General features: G+C 46.6%; 2 protein-coding genes across 3 annotated transcripts; both read right to left on the reverse strand.

Annotated features, from left to right (window-relative positions):
• Positions 1-759: 759 nt before the first annotated feature.
• LOC124702043 (LIM domain-containing protein WLIM2a-like) lies at positions 760-2,826 on the reverse strand. Its single transcript, XM_047234140.1, has 5 exons — positions 2,470-2,826; positions 1,989-2,094; positions 1,871-1,908; positions 1,669-1,758; positions 760-1,216 (listed from the first exon to the last, which is right to left on the reverse strand). Exons 1-5 carry the CDS (start codon positions 2,599-2,601, stop codon positions 968-970), a joined length of 615 nt encoding a protein of 204 aa, XP_047090096.1. The 5' UTR covers positions 2,602-2,826; the 3' UTR covers positions 760-967.
• A 3,693-nt stretch (positions 2,827-6,519) lies between these two features.
• LOC124697886 (OVARIAN TUMOR DOMAIN-containing deubiquitinating enzyme 3-like) lies at positions 6,520-10,843 on the reverse strand. Of its 2 annotated transcripts, XM_047230418.1 has the most exons (8): positions 10,754-10,843; positions 10,533-10,656; positions 10,346-10,436; positions 10,190-10,253; positions 8,105-8,210; positions 7,973-8,027; positions 7,611-7,664; positions 6,520-6,846 (listed from the first exon to the last, which is right to left on the reverse strand). In XM_047230418.1, the coding sequence occupies exons 1-8, from the start codon at positions 10,779-10,781 to the stop codon at positions 6,709-6,711; spliced, it is 660 nt and encodes a 219-aa protein (XP_047086374.1). In that variant the 5' UTR covers positions 10,782-10,843; the 3' UTR covers positions 6,520-6,708. The 2 variants fall into 2 exon arrangements, with proteins under 2 accessions (XP_047086374.1, XP_047086373.1); XM_047230417.1 differs by lacking the exon at positions 10,754-10,843 and having other exon boundaries at positions 10,533-10,723.
• Positions 10,844-18,940: the final 8,097 nt, after the last annotated feature.

The raw sequence follows: 18,940 nt of genomic DNA on the forward strand, positions 1-18,940 counted from the left end.
GCCTAATAGAGATATTCACAACAGGTCGCACCCAGTAACACTCCAACACCACATACTCTCAAAGCCAACAGGGAGTAGTAAAAGACATGACATTGGGGACACCCGCCAACCAAGTGTGGATCCTCTCAAAGCCAAGTGTTTGATACGGCGGAGGATTCACATCAGAGAACTCATGCGAGTCGGGCATCACTTTCTTGACAGAAGGATGCATAGGCACACCACCACATAACTCCATGAGCACATACATGATCTGCATGATCGGAGTCGTGATCGCCGAGCTAGCGCTAGCACGAGGAGAAAAACAACCATGAAAGCCCACTCCGCTCGCACCCAATTTGGCCAACATCAGACAGAATCAAAGGATCGCCATGAGAGAGCCTACCTAATACAGCTTCCGTCCGCTCCAAAAAGTCCCCAATCGCTAGCATCCAGCTATGCAAGGAGCCAACAGCCTCGTGAAGAGGGTGGACAACCTCCTCAAGTAACTCGGTTTGCTTCTCCAAAGCAGATTGCATATTCGCTGAGGCTAAAGAGCCAACAAAAGCAGAAACAACCGACACCAGGCACATCGGATGGGACCGAGACCTCAACCTGAGCCCGGCGAGGAGCATTCGCTCGGCGAGGCGACAACGTGGCAAGGCCTGCCAACAAGCCAATATGGCGGACTACTCAAGCAAATATCAAACCACACAGCAGAATGGGATTCGACAAGGCAAAGAAACAACGGATCTAGAGAAGAGCTCAGTAGCTCCCAACAACTGATACACAACAATCTCAATTACTTCTTCCGAAATGACACCAATTCCATTGTTCAGCAATGTGATCGTGCTAGCACAGAAGGGGATACGAAATAGATAGGTCCTGTATCCCCACAGCCAGAACACAACATACAAACAGTGCACAAGTAAAAAAGGCAACGCCTCTAAATTTCCGCCCTCAAAATCCACTTTGGAGATAACGGCATGAATCAAGAGGAGGCATCAGCGGCCGCCGCCTGCGCTGCTTGTGCGTCCAGTGCTGTTTGTGCCTCTGCGCGCTTGACAGTCGCGCACTTGATCAGATGGTTGTAGCTGCCCTTCTCCTTGAAAAGCTGGGAGAAATGGTGCTTGCAGTAGAGGATTCCCTCCAAAGCTGCATAATTGGACGGCGATAGGGCGCACCCTCCATGAGAGCACTTGAAGCAGGATTTGTGGTAGGACTTCTCTTCAACTGTTACCTGCAAGATTTATTTTAACAGATGGGTATGAGTCATCAACGAGGGCTGTTCGGGAGGCTTTATGGTATAATTGAAAAGGAAATTGTGGATTCAAGACAATTATCATCAACAAGCGCTGCACGTTCTGGATGCTTTAGGGTATAACTAAAAAGGAAATTGTTGATTCAAGACAATTATCATCGCCGAGCGCTAAACGTTCTGGAGGCTTTAGGTTATAGCTAAAAAGGAAATTGTTGATCCAGGACAATTACTATATGAAAGTTTGTGCCTAAATGGTACAAGTCATTATCATCTGGAGTGAAGTGAAGGCTGTCAACACAACTATGTCCAGAGGTACAAGTAACATAACCACTTGGATTCAATCGCAAAAACAATATACCGATAGTTTTAAACTTAAGTAGCTTTAGTTCTTTTGCGAAGTAAGAAATGCCAGAATAGTTCTATGACATTACCTTCTCAAGAGGGTACGCCGTTTTACCACAAGTGGCACACTTGTCCTGTGTTCCCGAAAACATACCGGCGGCTTTGCTTGGCGATCTAGTCTGAAACAGCACAATTCGCATAAAAATTAGCTGAACAGCACCCGCAGCTTTGCATAATATGGGATGCAAACAAACCAGACAAAAAAAATGCAGGCAGCCTAGTGGTACAGACCAGCTCGGGAGTCAACTTCTCGGTTGCAGATTTTGCGGCTGAAAGGGAACCAAAAAAAAACTCTCATCAGAACAAATTCGATCAAGAAAAGGCAGTTTGGTACTGAACGAAAGCGTACGTGACTGCGATTGGAAGCTCTTGTTGTAGCTCCCCGTCTCCTTGAACAGCTGCGCGAAATGGGGCTTGCAGTATGGCACTCCTTCGAAGGAGGAGTAGCTGCTAAACTGTCGAATCAGAAAACGAACAAGATTGGCTGTTAGATCGAGGCACACCTTTGCCTAGCTAAAAATCATCGCAATTCCTCCTAGCAAGAAGAAGATCGGCAGGAAAATTTTCCACCAATTGTGAAATGGTCAAAACTACGATCTCCTAATGAACACGTAATTCTGACCGGAAACTCAGGCACCAGATCCGTCCAGCAGAGCAATTCGCAGATCTACTGCTGCTACAAGAGAGACATGACATTATCCCACAGATCTATCGACAATTAAGCCGCCTCGAGCATATTCTCCTGCTAATAACGTCTGCCAGCCTAAAATTAGAGGCACGGATGCGGAGAGATAGAAACAAAGATAAGAGAGAGCGACATGCATCCATACCGAGAGGGTGGACTTGCAGTGGTGGCACTTGAAGCAGGCGCGGTGGAAGACGGCGCCGTCGGTGGAGAGCTGGTCCATGGGGTACACCGTCTTGGCGCACACCTTGCACTTCTGCTGCGTCCCGCTGAACATGGTCGCCGTCGCCGTCTCCTCCTCCCCGATCTGATCTTGCGCGCCTGCCTGCCCGAGGATGAGATGATGGCGAACAGCAGCACGAGCACCCAGTTGCCGCGCTTATATACGCGATGCGTAGGGAGCAGCAGCAATGAATGGATGGAATTATGGCTCTCGATCGGGCGGCGCGGGGCGGGTGGGTGAGTCGTCTCACGGTTGCCGCGGCGGAAAGAAAAAGAAGAAGCGAAGGAGGGGAAAGGGGCAGCAGCTGCTGCTGCTCATTAACGAATACGAATTTATTATTACAGCGGCCCATCTGTCAGTGTGCTGCTCCGCGCACGGACGTGCTGCCGGCGAGACGGCCGCCGGTGTCGCTGCATGCGGGACCAGGGGAATGGAGGGACCACTTGGCGGTGAGGTTTACACCTCGCCGCTGCATTGGCACTTTGGCAGCACGCGAGAGCACGGCTACGGCTGCAGCAGAAGCAACGGTGAAGCAACGACGACGACTATCGTAGTATTCGCATAATTTCATCGATGAGTGGGGCCCAGTGATCAGCGTGGGAAATGGGAGATATTTTTTTGACGATCTATTACAAATTACTCACACAAATATGGATGTATCTATACACACTAAAGAGTCTCTAGATACATCAAAATTTAGCAAACTCAATCGCGATATCTTTTTAAGAGAGGTAGTATTATATTATTTTGAGTAGGAACATGGAGATAGAGAGATATTGAAAACTAAGCCGTGGTTGTTGGATGGTTATAAAGGCAGTGATATAAGTATCGATATCCCACCAAGGATTAAACGTTTGAGAACCATCGTGTGGCACTTTAATGTCTTATAAAGACGAAATAACTTTTTAAAATTGAAGGCGTGTTCATATCAACGGCAAGGTGCCCGTGGTGACTTAGTCAATCTTTTTTAGACCCGGTCTTTCAAATTTGCTCATAGTCGCATGGTACGTGTGCTTGCGTTTCATAGAAATAAATGTGCGTATCGTATTTAAAACATTTTGCATTTGTCTATGGTGTGTTTCGAACAAATTACTAGATAGTAGGGAGATATTATTTCGTGCGGCTGCAGTGCGGAGTGCGACCCACGTCGGCCAGCTCTATCCCTGCTGCCTCATCGGACCTTTCTGCTTTGTTCCGGTCTTCCTTATTATTGGCATTTGTTAGTTGGAGGGAGCATATATGCAATTGCAACAGCGCACTGCGTAAGCATTAATTCTTTGCTGCTCCTTTTTCTCCATACTTTTATTGCAGCAAGAGGACAATGCCGGGCGGGCCGTTGGCCAAGACGAGGAGGGTGCTGCCAAGTGCGCCAGCACGTACGACGGTGACCAGCTCTTGGCTTAGCAAAATGGTTAGTGGCACTATCTTTTTTTTTTGAGTGTAAGACAGCCTTATATTATACTTGTAACAACTGGTACAAGATCTCGTGTTACAAGGTCCCAGATATTGTCTGGCAGCATATCAAACCATAAACAGCTACCAGCACTTCTAGCCATCTTAGCTAGGGCATCGGCTACCCTATTGCTATCTCTGCTTTTGTGGGTTACACAGTAATCATCTAGATCACCCAGCCACCTCTTGATCTGATCGTATGTTGCCCAGCTTCTTGATCTGTCCAACTCCTTGGACCGAAGGGCAGCAACCACAGTAGCATTATCCGCTTCCAGGATTACACGAGAGTGGCCAAGTCCCCTCAATAGGTTAATACCCCAAAGCACTGCCATAGCTTCAGCATCCATTGCATCGATGCACCTGGGTATGGGGGAGCAGGCCGCTAACAAGACTTTACCATGGTGGTCCCTGAGCACAGCACCCGCACCACTAGCTCCCTCGGCAGAGAGGAAGGAAGCATCAGTGTTCAGCTTGACCCATCCCTGAGGTGGAGGAGTCCAGTTCCCAGGTCTTTCCTGATTGCCCGCACCCGCCCCAGAAACGTTGTTGCGAAGCATAGGTTCCTTACCCAATCCCTCATGATAGCCTTCCATAGATTCAATAGTATTGTTGTATGACAGCAGGAAGGAGACCGAGTTCTCAATTGTTTCCTTGCCATCATTGTGGACAATGTTGTTTCTCAAATGCCACGCTCGCCAGAAAAGAAGGAGAATCCTAGCTTTAGTCTTTTCGTCAACTTGGTTCAGCAATAGCAGAAGCCAATCCTTCCCCGACCGAGTTAAGGAGCTCTCACTTGGCAGCTTCCAATGGGCGCGCATTGCATGGCGTAGACCAATTGCCTTGGGGCATCTGATAACAGCATGGTGTCCATCTTCAGAGGCAACTCCATAGATGGTGCATGTGCTAGTGAGCTCAAGCTTGCGTTTAACTTTGTTGTTTCTTGTGGCCATGGAATCATTTGCTAGTCTCCAAGCGAAGATACGCACTTTAGGTGGGACATTTGCCTTCCAGATACAGTTCCAAAGGGTTCTGTCACCATTTGAATTTGTGCTGCAGCTCTCCCCACCCCGATCCTGATGCTTGATCTTCAATGCCAGTCGGTTAGTGGCACTATCAATCTATCATTTACCCGTATACGACCTTCTTCATAATGCCTGGTTCAAGCATGATTCACTGGCCAGCAGCGCGCATTTTTTTTTTCGATCCCACCGATCTTTTAATAATCATCAATAGCAGTACAAAGATATTTAAATGAATAAAAAATATAAATAGATCATTGGACTACAGACACTAGCGCGAGCCGAAGGTGCACCACCGTCCTCGCCCCTCCATCACCCGAGCTAGGCAAAGCTTGTTGTAGTAGATAGACGAAAAGTCGTCGTGCTAAGGCCCAAAGGACCAGCGCACCAGAGTAGCAACCATCGCCAATTGTGACAATCGTAGATTAGAAGAGACTGATCCGAAAACACACCAGCGAACACGAAAACCAACCAAATCCCAGGAGATCACCTATTGATCATTAACTTAGATTTTCCCAAGATTTTGACCACTATTCTGAATTATTCTACTATTTCGAAGTCAATGAAATAAGTAGGACCTCCAAAAATGGTGAGTTTTCTATTGATGGCGGCTATTGATACCACCGGAAAGACAAAAAAAATTCTAAGGAATAAAAAAGGAAAAATTGGATTTATGTTCAATGGAAAAAATTATCAGGAGCAGGAAAAGAAATTGGTATGATATATTCATACCATAACATAAGAATAATAAGATCTCAAACTCTTATCGATACTGGAACTCAAAGAGCATAGGAGGGAGCCATTTTCATTGTTACCGTCCCGGTTGTTAAAATTAGGTCCGTTTGCCTAGGACTTGATTGTCCGTAAGCTTAGTGACATTTGTTCGTTGGCACATCACTGCTAGCTATTGGGTCCACCGCGTTCGTTGGCCTTCCTCTAGAATCGCGTCACAAATAACCTCCACGGGGACGGGGACGGCCGGCAGCTCCGCCCAACATCCATCACCAACACTACAGGTTCCAGCCCGCATTTACGGGATGTGGTTGCTTTGCCCGCAAAAATACAGAGGCTCAAGCAAGCACAACTATATGTGTACTCAACATATGCATCGCAAATTCGCAATCATACAGCTCAAGGATAATATGGGTTCGGTCAACCAGACGATATACAGTACATACACCTGCACTTTATGCATAATAATTGGGTTTGAAGCATGTCCCATCGTCAACCACTGAGTCCGACGAACACAGCATTATCATGCCCGGCACCAACCGGAAATGCAATCAACAACTCCGACTGCACCACGCCAACCGAATCACTGGCAAACAGCAGTGGCCTCACTATATGCTACTCCATAATTATACTACTCCAGATGCATTATCACCAGCATAATGGAGTATTGGCGACGGGAGAGTTAGCTCTCGCGACACCATCAGCAGGTGAGTGCTCATTCTAGCTCCAGCCGCACGCACTCGCTTGCCCGTGTGTACGATTTCAATCAGATCGATACAGCAGCAGTTATAGCATCACCGAAAACTGTAGGCGAAACGACAGACAACGAGCTTCCCATGATCAAAGAAATGCAACATGGGAAGAAAAACATGAATTTATACATGTGGCGCAGATGGTAGTGACTGCAGCTGATATTCTGACACCTGAGCCAGGACATATGTTAAGTGTCCATTCTTTTTTATATCAGCAGATCATAATGGTTCGTCCCACTGTATAATAGTCTCACTGGCACCCTTTTCTTCCCCACTTTCGAGTCTTTGGTGAATTCCAACCCGTATTCAGCAATGGGAATAAAACCATTACCCCGTCCACGGTACTGTTACACAAAAAACGGCAGATTTAATTCAGAAGATGAAGTGAGGAACATGGTCAGAAGCAGAACATACGAGCCTATCAAAGCACATCCATGAAAACATGGTAGCTAGCTTATAGTGAAACAAAGATACCCGTTCAATAAATCCACACAGTAGTTCAAAACTAGAAGACAACTTGGATTTAAGCACCGAAAATGCAAGAGAAAAGTACTCGCCTATCTTTCAAACAGTTCAGTAGTTTTCACTTTGCAGATGTGCTTCCATTTTCTATTATTAACTAACTATATCTTCCCCACAACTCCAACAAATGTCCATAATATAGAATACTCAGATTGGAGGATGGGATCAAAGAAACAGAAATCCCAAATGCAATTTGCAATTTGCACTTTTAACATACTTACAGAGGAAAGCTTAGGCTGATAACACATTTCCAAGATGGCTTCAGTTTTTTAATGTACTAGGCAATATTGGCCAAGTATTATTAGTCCCCACTTGTGTGTGGTCTCATTTCATCAACTTTTATCACGCCACAATGCAACGAACCATATTGACGATGTGTCCTAAATATTACTATACTTCCAAAATTTGTTGCTTAGTTTTTTCTGTCTAACAATAAATTCAAGAAAACTAGAACAGACATTCCTAAGATTTGTTATGAAACTCTACTTTTGCTAAGTCAGAGCCGTATTTATATGAGCAGATGAAGTTTTCCTGTCCACATCTATTCACTGCATATTTAGGTCTATTACCAACTAGATAAATTTACCTCACGCTCTGGAATGTAAATAATAATTGGTTGCCGACACAGTCTAGACAAAACCTGAAAAGAGTAGATGCCAGATAAAAATTGCTGTGAATGAGCCATATGCGGATATATCAATTTAAGCAACAATATAGAAAAAAGCAATATACTCTCTGAAAATGGTAGCCTACTTAGATAGAGCTTCCACAAGTTCAATGTATATCTATTGACTTTATCACACTAAAAAGAAGAATGATGCATGAACTGTACTAAGACATGACATGATTGATATGCCTCGACACAAATGTTTTCTACATCTAATTTGATGAATGACTGATGCTTGTATCAATTATGCACGTTAACATTTAGAACCATTAAAGGCATACCAACAGTTCTGACTCCCCACCCCAGAAATCAGGCCGTCTGATCCTTTGGCAGTACCTACAAAACCAGGTGTAACCATTAGCATCTCTAAGTTCATGACATCAAAGAAAATCAGAAGCTGTAGGAACTCTAACCGTTTCAATGACTCATCCACTGTAATGGCTATAACTGCCTCTTCATACTTTTGACGCTCAGTTTGGTTGTCACATATAACTTCTTTCACTGCCAGCCGTAAATCATCTAGGAAATTAAAGGTAAGTTTCATTAAAAAAACGAATTTCAACAATGAGCTGTCTTTCAATGAAGAACAGGTAAACTTAGTGTGCAATAATACACTAAGGGCGCGAGATGGGTGTTCTCAGGTTTATCGGGGCGTAAAGTTACTAAAAATACACAAATCTATTATGTGGCTGATCGCTGAAGGGGTTATAGTGTTAGAAACTTACAAATGACAGTTTTAGCAAGGCTTGGTTCTAGAGAACGTGCAATGTAAACTATAAGGTATGTTCTATGACCAAATGACTGTACAACTCTTCTTCAACATCCTGGCCACAAATATCTTTTATTTTAAATTTTCAGGCTGGGTCAATTTCTTCATAAATGTTAAAGATCAATTTAGAAATGGGAAGTTGTAGGTAACGTTACTTTTCAATCAGGGAACAAAGATCTACAGCAGCATCCAAGGAGAAATTTTCCCCTGGCCATAATGTCAGTCCAGATTGCAGTGGCTGGTTATCTTTTAGTCTAATAATTACACCTAAATTAATTTGCAGGTCTATCCAGCAAGCAAGGCGCATTTGACAGTGTACTCCTCAAATCTCATAATAATAAATCATAACTTTTCTGATATGTTTATATTGTCAATGATACTGCTTTTTAATGGATGTTCTATTTTTTCATTGGAGCTTTTGTTTCTAACACACAAAGCTGGGTATGTGGTTGATAGCTACAGGGATTAGTTTTGAACTAACAATGAAAGTTTTAGTGATAGGGTAATCGACTAATCACAGGGAACGTGCGGTGTAGATTTTGAAGTATATTCTATGACTGAAAGACTGTCTAGCTCTTTTTCACTCATTCCTGTCCAGAAATGTATAAACTGAAAAATGTAGTCTAAGAACTGTACCTGCACTGGAGTTCACTTTAGGTCTATTTCCTAACAAATTATAAAGATAAATTTACAAAGAGGAAGCTGTAGGAATTGGCAGTGTAAATTTCAAAGTATGTTTGCCGACTGAAAGAATGTGCAGCTCTTCTTTACGCATCAAAAAATGTCTGGTTTACGGATTGTGGTCTGTGGCCATGTTTTAGTCCAAAAATTCCACATAATCGACTAAAAGAGTATCCAGGTCTAGCAGGTTTAGTTCTATCTTGGAGGTTGGAACTAGTTCTTGGTTCAATGACATGTTCTTTACTAAGACTAATGTGGTTGTCTTCATGATGCATAAATAGATTGATCTTCTTCAGACAAAGATGAGAGCTGGAGACAAGCTCATGGATCTTAACATGTGGCAAATTGCATTTGAAGCTCTTGACCAAGTACCAACAACATGGATGCTCCCAAACTACTCATGCAAATAAATAGTCCATCCGTTCCTTGATATAAGGTGTGTAGTTTTTGAGATTTTTTTCAAAATATAAGGTGTATGTACAATATTTTTAGGGATTTGATTACGTTTCCTTATCTCATGCAAACTCCTCTATTTCCCCATGCCAATTAGTCAAGGGTAATCTCGCCCAAAACTGGTGTAACTTTTCCTACATGTGCGTTCTTTAATTTTCGTGCCAAAAACAATACACCCTATATTTAGGAACGGAGGGAGTAATAATTTCTGCCATATGTTTTTGCTGACAATGATACTGCTTTTCATTGGATATTATACTTTTTTTTGGAAACTCACTGGATGTTATACTTTGTGTTTGTTCATAATATGACTGTAATTTAAATCTATTTGGTGTAAACATGGAGTTACTTTTCAATCAGGGAACAAAGATCTACAGCAGCATCCAAGGAGAAATTTTCCCCAAACTAATAGATGTTGTTTTTTAGAGAAGTAATGAACATTATTGTTATGTACCAAAGTGCAAATCAAAGCCCTACAGGAACTGCGCATATCATAGACTATCTCCGGACTGACTGCAAAAAACTGACTACTCAAGGCTACATAAAGGGAGCAAGTAAGATTTATCCATGAACAAAAGGCATAATTTCAGACTACCTGCATCTTGGACCTCATCCCTTGGGGTCAGTGGAATACCCCTGGTCTTTGCCATTCCTTTAGCCTACAAAGAACCAAACCAGGTTTGGAACAGAAACTTATTCCAATCGTTTCCAACGTGCACGATGCCAAAGGAGCAAAGTTCCGGCGACTTACCAACGCCCGAAACATGCACCGGCCGTCGCCCGTGACTCTCTGGACCCCGTAATGCTCCACCTTGTTCAGCGCCGCCGACCACCCGCCCCTCCTGGACCGCGAACCAGTTATCATAACTCAACTCCGCTCGCGCTTCGATCGATTCAGACAAGAGAAATAGATGGAGACAGAGAAGGAGCGCACATACAGGGAGGGGCCAATCCTGGCGAAGCAGTGGAGCTGGGGCCAAACAGGCGACGCGGGAGCAGGCGCGGGGCCTTCGAGGAGCTCGAACCTGGCCGTTCCATCCCCGAGTCGCGCCAGAAGTGTGGCTGCGACAAGGATCAGCGAAATGAGTGGGGATTGGGAAGCCATGGTAGCAGGTGAAGAGGCCTGCAAGGGCGTCCAGTAGAGTGACGAACTACCTACCGTTGGATGGCCGCGTCGCCGGCGCCATTCGGCTGCAATCTGTAAGCGGCAGCGGAGAAGAGCCGCAGCGGAAGGTGGGAGAAAGGGATGACGGTGTTAGAGACGTGGCCGGCGTGAGGGTCTGGCCGGTGGCCCAGAGCCTAAACGGGCTTGTGGGCTTCTCGTTTTTAGGCATTTTGCAGGAAACGGCTGTGCACGGTCTTCCCCTAAAAAAAGTTGAATAAAATGGTGTGCATTTTATTCAACTTTGGTCAGCATTTTTTAATAAAAAATTGGTTAGCAAATTATGTTTCAGATTTTCTCACAATTTTTCCCTCACATTGGAGTGGTTAAAAAACTATCACAAAAATATGGTTATAAACAAATTTTACAAGTTAGGAGCATCACTAGTAGAGCCCTCAAACCCTCAAACCGTTTTAAGGGTTGAGAATGGGCATTTTTTGACACGTTTGAGGGTTGAAAAAGTGGGGCAACCCCAACCCTTGAAACTGTCATATGACATATCACAAATTTCATCATCTCAACAACAGTTTGAAAGAAACAATAATCATTCTAATTATTATTACAACACCGAATAGTAGTTTCAAACACATAATAAAATCATTCAAGTTATTACAACAATGTTTTTGCAAATGACAATAATATTTCGAATCAAATAGGACATAGAAAAAGTAAAACAATGGTAGATCATTGGCCTTGCCGCCAGCCATCCAACTGCCAGTGGTGCTCTACTAGATCATCCCGGAGCTGGGCATAAGTCTTTTCATTCTCAATCTGACGATGTGCTTCAAGAAAAGCTTGTACGCGAGAACTGTTTCTTTCCGGTTGCACACGGGTACCAACATTGTCATAGAAACAAGGCAGGTTTAAGCCTCTCTCATCGTCGAGGATCATGTTGTGTAGAATCACACAACATTTCATGATGTTCACCAAGGTTTTTTTGTCCCAAAAACGAGCTGGACCTCGAACTATGGCAAACCTTGCTTGCAAAACACCGAAAGCTCTCTCAATATCCTTGCGGGCTGCCTCTTGTGCCTTGGTGAAAAGAGCCTCTTTTATGGTTAATGGCACCCCATTTTTCTCTTTGATGGACTTCACAAGAGTTGCCCACTCGGGATAAATGCCATCGGTGAGATAGTATCCCATTGAGTACTCATTGTTCATGACCTTGTAGTTGCAAGTAGGAGCATCCCCTGAAACTAATCTTGCAAACAAAGGAGACCTATTGAGCACATTGATATCATTGAGTGTGCCCGGCAAACCAAAAAATGCATGCCAAATCCATGTGTCCTCCGATGCCACGGCCTCAAGCACAATGGTTGCATCACGACTTTTACCACAATACATGCATTGCCATGCCTTTGGACAATTTTTCCATGTCCAATGCATGCAATCAAGACTACCAAGCATCCCCGGCCATCCCCTTTTTTCATTCATCTCCATCAATCTCTTTGTATCTTCTTTGTTGGGTGCTCGAAGATACACATCACCATATGACAAGGGATTAACTTATAAATGCCTACAGATTGTAGACTAGGGTTTTAGTCGGAAGTAGAGGGAAAGTAGATCTCGAAGGTTTCAGCCGAAAAGTACTCGACGACGTAAAAACTAGGATTGCGTAGAACAATGAATCGATCCTCTCTTTGTCCCTCGACTCCCCCTTATATAGGAGGTGGAGCCGAGGGATTCACAATACACAAGTTACAGAGTCCGGGAGGGTTTCCAACCCGTCCCACAAGATTACAAGTCTATATTTCCTAATACAACTCTAGCTTTCCTTAACACTATCTTGGGCTTCCGAACTTTATATTCTTCGAGTCGTGGGCCTTCAATAAACCCCGGGTACCATCTTTGGCAGGCCCATTGGAGATGCCTATGTCAGTAGCCCCCGAGATTTTGCTTGAATCGAAGAATCAGGGAAAAACTCCAATTTTACAAACATTCAATAATTCTGCCAAGCTTATCATATATCTTTGGATATGCAATTCTATATTGTACAGGGATAATGATAGTTGGGGCTAGTTCATCTGACGGATCAGGTACTAGTTAACTGCTCTAGTGGCAATCCGCAAAAATCTACTTCAAGATCACGTCCCTGGACATGATCTCGGGATATCGGTGTTAACTCGACGAGTGCCGCTTAAGGTCTTACCATTCCGTCGAGTCCCGGTCATATTTTATCGGGTACCTAACGCGTCCGTTAGGATTTTTCTTCGTATCTGTTGATACGGAAAAAAGTAGCAAACCGACGTCAGAGACGGTGCCACGCCGCTCAGAACGGATCTGGGGTCTTACCTTCGCAAAGTTTTGCGGCATTCAGAGATTGTTCGCAGCTTTGGCGCTCTGAGAATATATTGTCTAGTGCTTTTTCGGCTGTTGGAATAGCACATTTTATTGAGTCACGGATGACTTATCTTGCCTTCCCGATGGGAGTATATGTAGAGTTATTTGCATAACTCGAAATATGCTCACTTCTTTTTATAATTTCATCGGGCACGCGAACAGCGTTCCCGATGGGAGTAGCCCCCGAGGCTACAGCCAAGGACTTGTGCTTGGTTGTAGGCTCCACGCCTTATGTCGCTATATTGTCATTCTTTCTCGAGCTTTTCACATCTATCGGGTGCGCGACCAGCGCTCCCGATGGGAGTAGCCCCCGAGGCTATGAACAAATGCTTGCGTTTGATCATAGACTCTCGCAATTTCTATTTTGTCATACTCGAATTTTTCTTTTTTCCAAAGTAGCCCCCGAGCATTTGGGCAAAAACTTGTATTTGATCAAAGGCTCTCAAAATAATCAATAATTTTTTCCTACCGCCAATTTCTTTAGTCTTCACAGCCGAGATTTTCCCTTTAGTCAAGGTGACATCATTACTGACGATAGCCACGACCACTGTATCGGGAAGACGCGAGTACTGCTCTCTCTGTCTTGCGGGCCCAGAATCCTCATCAATTTGACACGTCGTGCAAGTGGGGGACACACGTCCTCCGCTTTTCCTGGCGCATGCACTGTGGCGTCTGTTCTGTTCCTTCACAATCAAAATACTCTTTTACCCCTTGATACGTCTGTTATCACCAGAATTTGACCAAGTCAGAGGTGGGCCGCGATCAAGATGGTCTGAAGATATATATATATGGAGGAATACGTAGATCGGCCTTTTATACCAAGTTGGGCTTAATGGCCCGTGTATCTGTAACATATTAGATCGTATTTTAGTTTAGAGATAGAATCTTACTCGTGCACGGTTTAGAAAGTCCCCTGGACTATAAATATGTACCTAGGGTTTATGGAATAAACAACTCACGTTCAACCCCAAAACAAACCAATCTCGGCGCATCGCCAACTCCTTCGTCTCGAGGGTTTCTATCGGGTAGCGACATGTCGCCTAGATCGCATCTTGCGATCTAGGCAAGCACAAGCCCCACGTTGTTCCATGCGTTGCTCGTATCGAAGCGTTTTTGATGGCGAGCAACGTAGTTATCATTAGATGTGTTAGGGTTAGCATTGTTCTTCGTTTAAGCATGCTTACGTAGTGCAACCCTTGCATATCTAGCCGCCCTCACGCCTATCTCAGGTGTGGGGCGGCACCCCGCTTGATCATTATTTAGTAGATCCGATCCGTTACGATTGCTCCTTGTTCTACAAGGATTAGTTTTATATCTGCAATAGTTAGGCCTTACAATGGGGGGAGGATCCAGTGGCACGTAGGGTGGCGTTCGCAAGTCCTAAACGGGATGTTCCTAGGATCAACTTAATGTTGGTTTTCCGGCCTTGTTTAGGATCGGCTTACGAGCACCGTGCGTGGCCGCAAGGCCCAACCTGGAGTAGGATGATCCGATTATGCGGTGAAAACCCTAAATCGTCGTAGATCTCATTAGCTTCATCTTGATCAAGCAGGACCACCAAGTATTCGTGCACCCCGTACGGATCATGGGTGGATCGGCTCTTTGAGCCGATTCACGAGGATAACCCGAGAGCCGATCGAGGCTCGTATTTAACGTTTACATGTATGCCCTGCAGAAACTAAGCGAGGCATCTTCATCACCTTCCCGACCAGGTATAGGTCGGGTGGCACGCCCTTGCACTTCGCAGCGCCGCGTGTGACCAGAAGAGCATTGCAGGCCGTTGCTCGGAGGGGTCTCAGCCAGCCGCAGCTCTAGGCTCTTCCCGGCTCTACGGTGTTGACAAGGCCGCTGCCCGCCGGTGGGTTTTGGCAGTCAACACATTCTGGCACGCCCGGTGGGACCCTCGTCTACATCAACCACATCGCCATCTACGTCTGAGATGGCGGACGGCGCGCCAGTCACCTGCGACGAGATCAAAGCCATCCTCGAAGCCGCACTCTTCGGCTCTTCCCACCGAACCCACTCCCATGGCGTCAGTGGAAGGGGTTCTCACCGCAAGGTGCGCTCGATGGGATAGACCTCTCTACCCCGTCGGAGGAACGTACCAAGGGTCTGCGGCAGGAGATCAACTACCTGGTGGCTCACTCACTACACCGCCACTCTGAGAACTTGGTCAACGTGTTGGAGCGTGTCGCCCTGCGCGTGTTCCAGGGGATCATGAGCCACCAGTACTCGCCGTCAGGACCAGCTCTCGGGACTCATCAAGGAGAGTTGCCATCCCAGTCCCGACTACCAAGCAGAGAAAAGCCGATGGCGAGACTTCGGTTGATGCGAAATGCATTGCTCGTCCTCCCGACGGAGCCTAGGGCTCTAGATTTACACGAGGGGAACTACGATACCTTCATGAGAGGGCGTTGACCCAGCGAGCCGGCGAAGATTATGTGCACCACACGATTTGCTTGGGTCCAACAACGATCTGACGAACAGCGACCGCGTCGGCTACACGAATCCCAACGGAGCTGACGTGCGAATACACGCAAAGCCGATATCTGTAGTTACCAGACAGATTCGGCTCGAGGGAGGCATATGGTCACCACTCCAGACAGATGGTAAATGTTAGCCGGTGGAAAATCGGCCAGTAAAAAAAAGAGAGGGGGAGAGAACCAAAACGTTGCAAACGTAGCGATTAACACATCAAGGCCCTACTGAGAAGCAGAATCATCTGTCTATGAAGGCCCTACTGAAGAAACACACCAAGGGCGATGATGGCATCAACACGAATGCGCTCCGCCTCAGCGATCTCAGCCTCGTCATCTGCGTCTTTGCCCGTCACCGGCCGATTGATCGGGGAACGGATTTCAGCCGGATCGGTCTTCGGATCGAGCTCGTGAGACCTTTTGCTTCTTCTTCGGAGCGGGCAACAAGGGCCTCCTTGTCTTGGATGAGCCGTTTGGTCACCCTTACCCTCTCTTCAAGGTCCTCCAGCTCCTTGTGCAAGGTCTCGAGTTCGGTGCGGATGGCGAAGTATCCGTCTTGGCGTCCAGAGCAGCCTTCTTCTCATTGAGCCGGCGGCACTTCTCGGCAATGTCGGCTCTCAGCGGAAGTTGGGAGTGGCGAAGGGTAATCCTTTGGCGAGCTGATTGCACCCGTGACTTGAAGACCGGCAGGGTGACAGCGGGCCAAAGCTTCACTTGCAGGGTCATAGGGAGATGATGATGGATATCCTCGAGGATGCCTTTGACCTCCTCGAATTCTCAATCAGAGCCTCAATAGAGGTAGAGAGCAAGTCCTTGAGGCGTTGGAGCTGGCCACGGACCGTGCTGATATCCGGCTCCCCACTTGCCTTGGAAGAAACGGGATCGATGGATGCTGGGTCGAACGAAAGCAAGCTCGAGAGATCACAACCCTGATAAGGCAAGCGCAGTGAGTTTAACAGGTAACAAGGAACTGGTGGAGCCAAAGATGAGAGACATACCTCTCCCAAGGGAGAAGGAGCAGCCGACGCCGTAACGATCGGCTTTTCTGGGGGCTCGGTTGGATCAACCGCTCGTACAGCTGCTGGCGTCGGGGCAGCTAGCTCCAGGGTAGCGGACGGCCTCGGTACTTCCTCAACATCCCCGCTAGACGTTTTGGCGGCCTACAAGAGGAAGTGATTAGCCGATCCAAATGATAACGGGACAGCATGAAAGCGTGACCACGAAGATCAGTACATTCGATACCTCCTGGCTTGATGAAGAGGTTGGTGGGTTCTTACGAGCCCTTTTGACACAGCGGTGCTTCGTACGTAACCCTGATCTGGTCGGGGCCTGAGGAACAGGGGTTCCGGTGATCAACCTTTTCTTGGAAGCCGGCGCCGGCGAAGCCGTCGACTCGGGTAGTGGACCTCTCGGAATCACCCGAGTTCGATTCTCCCCGGCTGGTTTCTTCGGCTCCGCCGGAGGATCCTTCGATAGAGGCCTGTAGGAAAGGATACAAGCGCGTCATGAACAAATTCTTTGAAAAAAGCGGACGAACACCTGCGTGGTCCGAACCAACTTACACGCAAGCTTTCCCGGGCCGGAGCTTTACGCTGCAGGGTTTTCCCGGCCGCTACCTTCCTCACCGCCGTCCTCGCCTCGAGTCGAGGCTCGGGGGCAACGGGCCCCGAAGATGCTTTACTCTTAGAAGCCGATTTCGGTGAAATCGGGCCGACTCGCATTATAACTTTCTTCGGGGAGGCGAACTCGGCAGAAGAGAACCACTGGTGCCGGAGGAAGAAAGACGAAAGGGGAGCCGTCGGCTTGTGTAGGAGCTGGGCCATCTTGTTGCTGCCAAGAGAAGAAAGTCAGTTCACGGACAATCACCATAAGGCAGTTACAAGAAATACTTAAGTGACGGTACCTGGTCGGCAGGGGGATCATATTCGGCGTCAAGCTCCTTCAGCTGCGGTCCTAGTGCCTTCCTGAAGACATGGGTTTTCCACATAGACCACCAAGTTTCAAAACCGTCGGTGGTGAAGGAGAATTGGAGGTCGTGGGGAATTGGTATGACCAGAGCATCAAAGAAGGTATAACACCTTTGGGCGGTGAGGATGTCAGGCAGTTCAGCTCTACTTGCTGTCAGATGATGTAGGAAGAAGTGTGGAGGCACCTGTCCGAGACCAAGCTGCCGAGCCGCTACTACTGGTTGATAACACTCATAACCTGGCTTGATGATCCGGTTCGAGGTGCTCATGCCAACAGGGAGAAAGCAAGGACGAATCATGAGGGAGTACAAGTGCTGTGTGCCGGCGTCATCGGCAAAGTCGTCCAATCGGAAAGAGACGAGGTTTTCAAAATTTGCCGATTCAGTATAAGGGTGGAACAGGGGGTTGTCTAAACCCTGGTAGAAAATCTTAAACCACCCTGCTGCTTCCTTGGGGATCAATCTGCTACCCGGGAGACCATACAGGGCTTGGCCATAGCTGGTGCATCGAATTTCCTTGCCATTTTCATCCGGAAAGGTGCAGTTGGTCAGCGATGGGAAGTCTGGGATTTGGCTTTGGAAATATAGTTGGGCCCACAGTTGAATGAACCACCAGGGACCGCCAGTTTTAACTGTCTTGCGGGTGAACAGTTTGACAGACATCAGTTGAAGGGATCGATAAATCTCTCCAAGGAATAACTTGCCTAGACCAAGTTGGGTGCCTTTGGCGAGTTCATAGGCCAGGGAGAGGTAATTCTTGGTAGGAGCAAGTGACGGACCACAGAATATGAAGTGCTCCAACCAGAAGTTCAAGAAGGCTGTGTGCTCCCTCTCTGTTACTGAGCCTTTGGTTTTCATATAACGATTGAGATAAGCACCCCAGCTGGTACACTCTTTTTTAGAGGAGAGAGTGAAAGGGACCTTTGGCAGCTTGAATGCAGAAGGGCTGGGAGACGCAATGTCTAGCCCTGTGATCATGGCCACATCCAGCAGGGTCGGAGTCATAGGGCCATGACCAAACATGAAACATTCCAGTGCGTCAGACCAAAAATAGCCGATGGTTTTCAAGATGTTCTCATTCTTCTCAAGAGGAGACAGCGATAATGACAGGGCATCGGCTATTCCTATGGTTTCCCAAGTGGCATAGTGGGATTTTGATACCCTACTGTACCATGCCACCCAACCTTCAGGGGGATTGGGCCGGGCTCGCAGGCGGTCGGCCCGGAAGTCAGATCTAGGTTTTGGCTCACAAAGGGGATTCCGTTAGCTTCGCATGAGATTAACAGGGCGGGGCTCTCGGAAGAACGAGGACCGAGGCACATCGAATTTGCGAGAGAAGGATGTGGCAGAAGAATGTCTGAAACCTAAATTAGTGGCAGAACGAGGCATTAATTCAGGCGT

The sequence above is a fragment of the Lolium rigidum genome, chromosome 3 (genome assembly GCF_022539505.1).
Source record: "Lolium rigidum isolate FL_2022 chromosome 3, APGP_CSIRO_Lrig_0.1, whole genome shotgun sequence".
Classification (NCBI taxonomy): Eukaryota; Viridiplantae; Streptophyta; class Magnoliopsida; order Poales; family Poaceae; genus Lolium; species Lolium rigidum.

Coding starts and splice junctions, on each gene's coding strand:
- LOC124702043 (XM_047234140.1), bottom strand. CDS start 2,601: ATGTTCAGCGGGACGCAGCAGAAGTGCAAGGTGTGCGCCAAGACGGTG. Junction 2,095..2,469: donor ACTGCAAGTCCACCCTCTCG/GTATGGATGCAT, acceptor CTGATTCGACAG/TTTAGCAGCTACTCCTCCTT. Junction 1,759..1,870: donor AGAAGTTGACTCCCGAGCTG/GTCTGTACCACT, acceptor GTGCTGTTTCAG/ACTAGATCGCCAAGCAAAGC.
- LOC124697886 (XM_047230417.1), bottom strand. CDS start 10,699: ATGGCTTCCCAATCCCCACTCATTTCGCTGATCCTTGTCGCAGCCACA. Junction 8,211..10,189: donor GGATGAGGTCCAAGATGCAG/GTAGTCTGAAAT, acceptor TTAATTTCCTAG/ATGATTTACGGCTGGCAGTG. Junction 8,028..8,104: donor GTGGATGAGTCATTGAAACG/GTTAGAGTTCCT, acceptor CTGGTTTTGTAG/GTACTGCCAAAGGATCAGAC.